The sequence below is a fragment of the Fistularia commersonii genome, chromosome 9, assembly GCF_037954325.1.
Source record: "Fistularia commersonii isolate RoL2024-O1a breed Wild chromosome 9, RoL_Fcom_v1.0, whole genome shotgun sequence".
NCBI classification, from domain to species: Eukaryota; Metazoa; Chordata; class Actinopteri; order Syngnathiformes; family Fistulariidae; genus Fistularia; species Fistularia commersonii.
Window position 1 is genome coordinate 16,220,067 of NC_141292.1, and position 8,169 is coordinate 16,228,235.

The 8,169-nt window shown below is 48.0% G+C and overlaps 2 protein-coding genes across 6 annotated transcripts; one reads left to right on the forward strand and one right to left on the reverse strand.

The window, feature by feature from the left end:
* The first annotated feature begins 274 nt into the window (after window positions 1–274).
* On the forward strand, window positions 275–4,030 carry LOC147231382 (major histocompatibility complex class I-related protein 1-like). Of its 5 annotated transcripts, XM_086152738.1 has the most exons (8): window positions 275–419; window positions 971–1,237; window positions 1,433–1,711; window positions 2,163–2,453; window positions 2,695–2,793; window positions 2,971–2,988; window positions 3,142–3,221; window positions 3,318–4,030. In XM_086152738.1, exons 1-7 carry the CDS (start codon window positions 362–364, stop codon window positions 3,195–3,197), a joined length of 1,068 nt encoding a protein of 355 aa, XP_086008864.1. In that variant the 5' UTR covers window positions 275–361; the 3' UTR covers window positions 3,198–3,221; window positions 3,318–4,030. The 5 variants fall into 5 exon arrangements, 4 of the variants coding, with proteins under 4 accessions (XP_086008864.1, XP_086008865.1, XP_086008866.1 ...); XM_086152741.1 differs by lacking the exons at window positions 275–419; window positions 971–1,237 and having other exon boundaries at window positions 1,681–1,830; XR_015106619.1 differs by lacking the exons at window positions 2,695–2,793; window positions 2,971–2,988; window positions 3,142–3,221; window positions 3,318–4,030 and having other exon boundaries at window positions 1,433–1,830; window positions 2,163–2,287.
* A 2,242-nt stretch (window positions 4,031–6,272) lies between these two features.
* Window positions 6,273–7,209, reverse strand: LOC147231383 (putative ATP-dependent RNA helicase DDX56). The gene is made up of 5 exons (XM_086153009.1): window positions 7,009–7,209; window positions 6,836–6,919; window positions 6,671–6,747; window positions 6,477–6,582; window positions 6,273–6,400 (listed from the first exon to the last, which is right to left on the reverse strand). Exons 1-5 carry the CDS (start codon window positions 7,121–7,123, stop codon window positions 6,273–6,275), a joined length of 510 nt encoding a protein of 169 aa, XP_086009135.1. The 5' UTR covers window positions 7,124–7,209.
* Window positions 7,210–8,169: the final 960 nt, after the last annotated feature.

Below are 8,169 nucleotides of genomic sequence, written 5' to 3' on the forward strand. Positions count from 1 at the left end.
AACAACTGCGTCATACAACGCAGTATTTCCCACACCGATATGTAAACTGTTTTTTTTTTTATTATATACTTTTTATAATTTATATCTTTGCATTTTACAGTACTAACAGCAATGTTTCCACGACCATAAAAGCATTCTGACTCATTCTGACCGACTTTAGCGTCTAGCCTGTGCATTTTGAGTTTACCTGGCGACCCGTGACGTTTCGGGCCGATCTGAATTCTCATTGGCTCAGACGGGGGTTCGTTGCAGCTCCTCCCCAGTGGATCCTTCAGTGGAGCTCCAGATCCTTCACCTGGAGGCCCAGCGTGTGTTTGAGAACAACAATGCTTGAACATCTGAAGGCTCTTCAAACCTGGAGATGATGAAGATCTTTCTACTTGTGCTGGTTGTCATGGGAACGTCCAGCGTGACGGCCGGTAAGTCCGTTTCTTTTCGCTTCATTTGATTTCCTCAAAGAGTCTGAAGCAGCAGCTCGTGTTTAGTTTGGTCCAAAGATGATCTTCAGCCTGTTTCTCATCAACATTTCACCTTTAGAATCAGATGGAAACTGTAGTTTTTAGTTCAGAGTGAGAGTTCAGAGGAGATGGGAGCAAATACGGACGTTGTTTGGAGTTTAAGATCAGACAAAACGAAAGTGAAAGTAGATATGAAGACATTCAGGAAATCCAGCATGAAGGAAGGACAGAAGCAAAGATCTTCAAATAAAGTCCCTTTCTATTAATGTTGGAGTTTTATCTGTTCATATTGAAATCATCCCATTTCCTAAAATACTGGAAATAATCCTTCACTTTGAGATTGACTTGCAGTATTTCTGACTAAATGTTGAACTGCTTTTCTGCTAAATTAAAGTGTAAGTTCTAGAATAGTTCCATCATTCACTGTGTTTTTACATCTTTGAGTAACTTAAAGCTGTTTATGGAACTTTCAGTCACCAAAACCTCATCATTCGGTGAAATATTTCTTCCAGTGATTCACTCCATGAAGTATTTTGTCACGGCATCCTCTCAAGTCCCAAACTTCCCAGAGTTTGTGGATGTTGGTCTTGTGAATGAAGTTCCAATAGTTCACTATGACAGCAACACCAGAACAACAGAACCCAGACAGGCCTGGATGGACCAAGTCTCAGCAGATGATCCAAAGTACTGGGAGAGACAGACCCAGTACTCACTGGGTAACCAGTATGTCTTCAAAGGCAACATTGAAACTGCAAAGCAGCGTTTCAACCAGACTGGAGGTTTGTTCACACACACACACACACACACACACACACACACACACACACACACACACACACACACACACACACACACACACACACACACACACACAGACACACAGCTCTGCACCCTGAGTTTATGTCCATCCCATAATAAACACAGCGGACTGTGCTGAGATCTCACTGGTTCACTGCAGCTTCTGTCTCTCTCAGGAGTCCACATTTTCCAGTCTATGTCTGGCTGTGAGTGGAACGATGAGACTGGAGAAGTGAATGGATTTCATCAGCACTCTTATGATGGAGAAGATTTCATCTCATTTGACCTGAAGACACTGACATGGATCGCTCCGAGACCACAGGCTTACATCACCAAACAGAAGTGGGACAATAACGAGGCCATAAAGGAAAACAACAAGCACTACCTCACCCAGATTTGTCCTGAGTGGCTGAAGAAGTATCTGGACTACGGGAGGAGCTCCCTGCTGAGAACTGGTGGAATCACATGACCTGACGTCGCCTCAACAATGTTTCGACTTCTTTCCAAATCTTTGGTTATTTTCTTGATTTTGAGGAAACAATTTTGGGACTTCCAGTAAAATTGTCCATCTAAGGCCAGTTTGATATCCAATGAATACACACCAATCAATCAATCAATCAATCAATCGATCTTCTTTCCTGCTTCTCTGTTCATTGGATGCAGATTCTTGGGTTCTTCCTTTCTGCTTTTTCGCTGATTTCACTCTTAAATATTGAAAGTTTAGACGAGACAGTGAGTAATATTTGTCCACAGCAGAAGAAGGTGTGATGTTTGTACCTTCACTCTTCTTCCTCCATGTCTCTGCCTTCCTTCTCCTGCCCACTTTCTAATCTGCCTCCTCCGTGTGGATGGAAGTTCTTCTGAGTTCAGGCGTTGACAGAAACTCTGTTTCTCTTGACGCTCCAGATCTTCCCGGAGTGCATCTCCTCCAGAAGACGCCCTCCTCTCCGGTCACCTGCCACGCCACCGGTTTCTTCCCCAGGGAAGCCATGCTGTTCTGGACGAAGGACGGAGAGAAGGTCCCTCAGGAGCTCGGAGAGATCCTCCCCAACTCCGACGGAACCTTCCAGATGAGCACTGACCTGAAGCTCCCGGACACACCCGGAGATCTGAGGGCATACAAGTGTGTGTTCAAGCTATCCGGTGTCAAGGAGGACATGGTCACCGTCCTGGACAGAGACGCCATCAGGAGCAACGGTAAGACTGGACTCACAGGGGATGAAGGTAGGAAACGACCCTCTAGTTTCCCATCAGCGTCCAGATCTTCAGATCCAAAGTGTGTCGGATTCATGTCTGCCATCAGTCGGGCTTTTTCTTCTTGCCGAATTGTTCAAGTCAGGATCAGTCAAACTTAACTGGTTAACAAGAACTGAACCGCAGAGAAGCAGAGAGACGATTTCAAGACCAGAAACTGTTTGTGTTGTGTTTTGCTGGACAGCAAAGCCTGGCCTCGTCCTCCCCGTCGTCATCACACTGGTTGTTGTTGCTCTGCTCATCGCGGTTGTCGTTGGATACGCCTTCTACAAGAAGAAGTCTGGTGAGAGACCTCCACAGGGAGATGTTTGACTTGGACTCGATGTTGTTTCATTGTAAATATCTTTGTCCCAACGTGAAGCCGTGCGAGGCTCCGACTTTCAGCCTCGCCATGTTGAGACACATCGTCTGCAAACTCTTCTGGCAAAGCTGAATTATTTCTCTTCTCTTTGTATTTCAGCCAAAGCTCCTCCGTCTTGTAAGTAGATGCATTTATTTGTTCAGTTCTTTGGAAAGTGACTTGCTCTCCGAGGATCCAAAATGTGAAACCAGCAGAGGTGTTTCCTGCAGGGAAAAGACTCCTGTAGTTTGGAACAGGATTCGAGCTAATTGTTTGTTTCTGACCTTCCAGCTGTCGACAGCTCAGAAGTTTTGAAGGAACTCAATCCCAAACCCTCCTCATCTTGAGGGACAAACCAACCCCTGCACTCAGTGAGTTCCTCCTGAAAGCTGCCTTCCAGAATTTCTTGTAAACGTGTTTTCTTTTCTCGGCCGTTTCATGTATTTTTGTTCTTTGTGTCTCTTCAGGCTTACAGATGAATTGTGGAAGTGGCCGAAGAGAGGAGACGTCATCTTCAGTCCAGCTGAAAACTTGGAACAACGAGTTCAACATCTAGAATGGAGTTTAAAATTGGAAAAAATTTAAAAGTGTATTTAAAAAGGATTTGACTCCATAAAAACTCAGCATCACTGAAAGACATGTTTCCCAACAACACGTTGACAAATCATCCTGAGATCTGGCTCTGAATGCAACACCACTTCTCTGCATCTGATATCTGAAGCGATCTGGTGGCAGCTTTTCAAACACACACACAAGCAGTTTATTCATCCAGAATTTCCAGGTCTACGTTGATCTGCTTGAACAGACATACTTTGGGGTTTGCTACTGATATTGAATTGTTTTGTTGGATAGAAAATCTCTACTTGGAAACCGGGGTTTCTTTTCTGTGGATTTTGTTGTAAAAGAAAACCTGACAGAATCTTCCTGTGATTTCATGGGCCATAGAAGCAGCTCCACAAGAAAAGAAATAGTGGGAAACTGGCATTTAGAAGTGAGTGTTTTATTTTTTTCAGACAAACACACACTCACGATGGTCCAGGTGTTTTCCCTGAAAAATCTTTTCTGCTGAGTTCTGCAGAGACTGCTGACAAATGACAAGTGTCAAGAAACATTTGTCCTCTGCTGAGGTTAACAGCAAAAAATGTAAGACAACAGCTAGAATAAATAAATGTTTAAACAAGAGCCACTTGGTTGGAGTCATTTGGGCTGCTCAGCCCTCTTTTTATATAACTTGGCCTCTCTGATGCCTTTCCTCATGCTGACTCTGGCAGCCCTGAACTGAGCTTTATCCCCAGATGAGAAGGTACCGTTCCTGTCTTTTAGGAGCACTTCGACCTCCGCTTCTTCACAGGTTCTGGTTTGGATACACCCAAATTTGTTTGTCCACCATGACAGTGGCAACACAGTGTTGATGTAACAAGACACAGTTGAGGTGTACACTTCCCAATCCTGGTCTTGAAAAATATCCAGGTTGTTGTTTTAAAAACAGTCCTGCAGCTGCTGAGAGGCACCATCAACAGAAGGGAAACGATAAGGTAGGCTGAGATGGGGGAGCAGTGCAGCCCTGTAGCGTAGGAGTATTTTCTCCTCTGGTGGCACATTGAACATGGTGATGGAACTTGGGGAGCACTACCTTCTAATCGTTGGTTAAGATCCCCTGCATACATATGGGCTACCTCTGGATAGGTTTTCTGGTTCTGTTGGTTGCTAGTGGCATTGTGCAGATAGGTAAGGGCAGAGTTAGCATTAGAACTCGGTGCAATACACACAGCATTCACGATGGCAACGGGAAACTCTTGTGGTAGAGACGAGGGTCTGCACTTGACAGTCATGTACTCCAAGTGTGAGGAGCAGTGGCTATCAATGATTGTGGCATTGGTGCGCCAGTTGTTCATGTAAATACACAGTCCCTTGCTCTGACAGGAATAACTGTCTGTCATGGCAGTGAACTCAATTGCCGTGTCTGGAATGGATGAGAGGAGCCACATCTCAAGTATCAGCGAAATACAACAGTCCTGGATGAGTCTGTTTGCGGCTATCTGTTACAGTCAGCACATCTATTTTATTTGTGAAAGATCTGCCATTTGAGATGAAGATGCTGGGAGGTGGAATCTGAAGGTGGAAGGTATGCTCTGGAAAGGAGAGGCTGTTTGCTCAACAAAATACATGAGTGTGAATGAGAGGGACCCATGTGAAATGGTGAGGCAACCGAGTGGATAAACAAAGTGCAGGATTTTATGTACTTAAGGACAACTTCATAGAGAGTGTGCAGAAGAAGTGAAGAAATGTGTACAAGCAGTGTGGAGCAAGTGGAGTAAGGTGTCAAGTGATAAGAGCGTTAAAAGGTGGAGGAGATGGTGGTAAGACCAGCCATGCTCTCTGGTTTAGAGACAGAGGAGGGGACAGGAGGCAGCAGAGATGAATATGTGGAGGTTTTCTTTGGGAGTGAGAAGGATAGAGAGGATCAGGAAGGAGGGGCAGCACATGCTCGATGTTTTGGAGATAAAGTCAGACCGAGATGGTCTGGATATGGACAGAGGAGGTATGGTGAAGATCTGGGTAGAAGGACGATGAGGTTCAAGGCCGAGGGAGATTTATGAACGAAGGGAGAAGAACAGGAAGTAAGTTGATGTGACAGTAGAGGATCCCGTGAAGGTCAGATGGAGGCAATGATTGGAGAATGAAGCGACCAAGTGTTTTTGGACAGTGGGAGGAGACCCTGGAGAAAAAAAAAGGCAGGAACGACGAGAATGTGTCCTTCAGGAACAATTCAGTTTGTTTTCCTTACTTATGAAGTTTATTTAGCGGAAAATAAGTGAATCTTAAAAACTCGTTTTGACAGGAGCAGGAGTCCTGCTTCTGTCCTCTGGTGCCAACTTCAGGTCAGTTGTCCTGGTGATCTGACTCAACCGGAAATGAAACACTTACAACAAAGGCGAATTACCAGTTTGAACCTCATGCTAATTGGCCAACATGCTAACGTTAAGAAGAGCGTGTTAGCATTACAGACGGAACTGAAGGGAGTCATGGAGAATTTATTTTTAGAAAAGAATCAAAAGGTTTCAGAACGAAAGGCATTGATCGGGATCCTACAGGAGCTGCTACCTCGTAGAACATCGACAGTCCAGGTGGAGTTAATGTTCCTCAATTGTATCCAACGTGCGTGAGACTTGGGCACAACATTTCACCCAAAGTTCAGTTAGAAAAGTTTACCCCCACTCCAAAAGTCCGGGATCAGCTTGTCTTGCCCTTCCTGTTTTTTCCTCCCGTGAAACAAAAGCTCTTCAGGGTTTTTTTCCCACGGCTGTTCTTCTGTAAGAGACACATCGGACCAATACTCACACTGAAAATAATTTTGATTTTTGGTGATATCTGATTGGACTCCCGTTTTGGGGGATCGTCTCTTCTGATAGAGTTAAAGGTCAACAGGACTCAACCAGCCTCACCTTGAAAACGGCCTTGGCAACTCCCTCTGATCGGGATGTCTCCTTCCTCTTATGCCTCCTCCTGCAGGACAGGGGGTCCAACAACCCCATTAGGGTCTCCGGAGCTGTAGAAATCAAAACACAGAGTCAGGCGACAAGCGGTTACTGTTAGCATCCAGAAAATGGGGAGGAGAGCCTTACTGAGGTACTCTGGCACGTTACTAAGGTGGGGCTTGATGACAGCCGGGTGGAGGTCTTTGTCGTGACGCAGGAGCTGCAGGTCCCGAGGGTTGTCCTCAAAGTACGTCTGAGGGAAAGAAGTGGGGTAGGGGCTGGTCAGGCTAGGAGATGAAGCTAAACCTAACAGCCCACCACCAGGGATCAATTTTGCTCACCTTCAGCCTCTCTGAGTTCAGCAGCTCCAGCTTGATCTCCTTTAGCCGAGCCTCGCGCACCATCTGCTTGGTCACTGCTTGGTCAACGCATTGCGTCCTGCAAACAGAAATACAGCAGGGAGGGTCAGGATCCCCCAGCCCTGCAGGAGGCCAAGCATCAGAGACAGTAACTCACCCTGCATCTGTACCGGAAGCCCTCAATCTCCTCCATCTTGAACTGGTACAGCTTTAGGGGGCACTCTGCATCATCTGGAATCAAAAGTGCAATTAGCCTTCAAGACAGGATCTCTCCTCATTCGTGTTTTCTCCGCACTTCTTGCCAAAAGTGCATGCTTCACCTCCAGTCAGCGTTTCCGCCACCTCCGACTGTAGTTGCTGCTCGCTGTGAGACACGAAGGACAGTGCCGTCCCTGGGTTGTCCGCTCTTGCCGTTCTGCCAGGATTAACACACATGCAGGTGATTTCCTGCCATTTTTACTTTCTGGGAGAAGTTCCTGAGGGTTCTTCACAAGGTTTAGGTCATTGCATACTAACTTTATTGGCGCTTTTCTCAATTGCTTTCAGTCTTTACACTTTGCACTTCCCGGACAACTGTTTGGTCAGTCCCTGCCAGTTTCCTGCAAGTATTCCGGTAGAAAGCTTATAATAAGCATTAAGGCTAGCTGTTAGCTATTATGCCACAGGCTTACTCTTCTGAAGGATAGCAGCAATGGGGCGCGAGGGGCTACGGGTGGGAGGGCATGCGGGGCTCCTGGGGTGCGATGGGAGGGCAAGCAGGAATCCCAGCGACAGGGCGCTTGAGGCTCCCGGCATCTGGGGAGAGGGCGTGCGGGGTTCCTGGTGACAGGGTGCTTGGATATCCCGGTGAAGGGTGCGTGGGGCACCCGGTGTCCAAGGGTAGGTTGAGCGTGGCTCCCAGATCTCGCGGGGTGCAGCGACAGGGCGCTCAGGGATGCCGGGGAGCGGCAACAGGGCGTGTGGGGATCCTGGGTGCGGCGACAGGGCGTGCGGGGATCCCAGGTTGCGGGGCTACTTGGGTCCAGCAACAAGATTCCTGGCGTCACGGCGTGCTGGGCTCCCAACGTCTGGGGGGGAGGGCGCGCATGGCTCCCTGGGCCCCAGCATCAGGGTGCGCGGGGTCCCTGGTGACAGGACGCGCTGCGCTCCCAGGGTGCGGCAGGAATCCCGGTGACAAGGTGCCTGAGACTCCTGGCATCCGGAGGGTGGGGCGGGGCTCCTGGGGTCCAGCAATAAGGCGCGCAATGTTCCCGGCATCAGGGCGCATGGCTCCCAGAGCTCCTGGGGTTCCTGGTGACAGGGCGGTCAGGGATCCCGGGGTGCTGCGACAGGGCGTGCGGCGATCCCAAGTTGCGGGGCTACTTGGGTCCAGCAACAAGATTCCTGGCGTCAGGGCATGCTGGGCTCCCAGCGTCTGGGGGGGGAGGGCGCGCATGGCTCCCTGGGCTCCTGGGGTCCAGCATCAGCCCACATGGCTCTCT

Excerpts from the sequence above, each read along its gene's own strand:
- LOC147231383 (XM_086153009.1), bottom strand. The coding sequence starts at position 7,123 with ATGTGTGTTAATCCTGGCAGAACGGCAAGAGCGGACAACCCAGGGACG. Across the intron at positions 6,920-7,008 it reads GGCGGAAACGCTGACTGGAG|ATGATGCAGAGTGCCCCCTA; the intron begins GTGAAGCATGCA and ends TTTTGATTCCAG. Across the intron at positions 6,583-6,670 it reads TGAACTCAGAGAGGCTGAAG|ACGTACTTTGAGGACAACCC; the intron begins GTGAGCAAAATT and ends TCTTTCCCTCAG.
- LOC147231382 (XM_086152738.1), top strand. The coding sequence starts at position 362 with ATGATGAAGATCTTTCTACTTGTGCTGGTTGTCATGGGAACGTCCAGC. Across the intron at positions 420-970 it reads AACGTCCAGCGTGACGGCCG|TGATTCACTCCATGAAGTAT; the intron begins GTAAGTCCGTTT and ends TATTTCTTCCAG. Across the intron at positions 1,712-2,162 it reads GAGCTCCCTGCTGAGAACTG|ATCTTCCCGGAGTGCATCTC; the intron begins GTGGAATCACAT and ends TTGACGCTCCAG.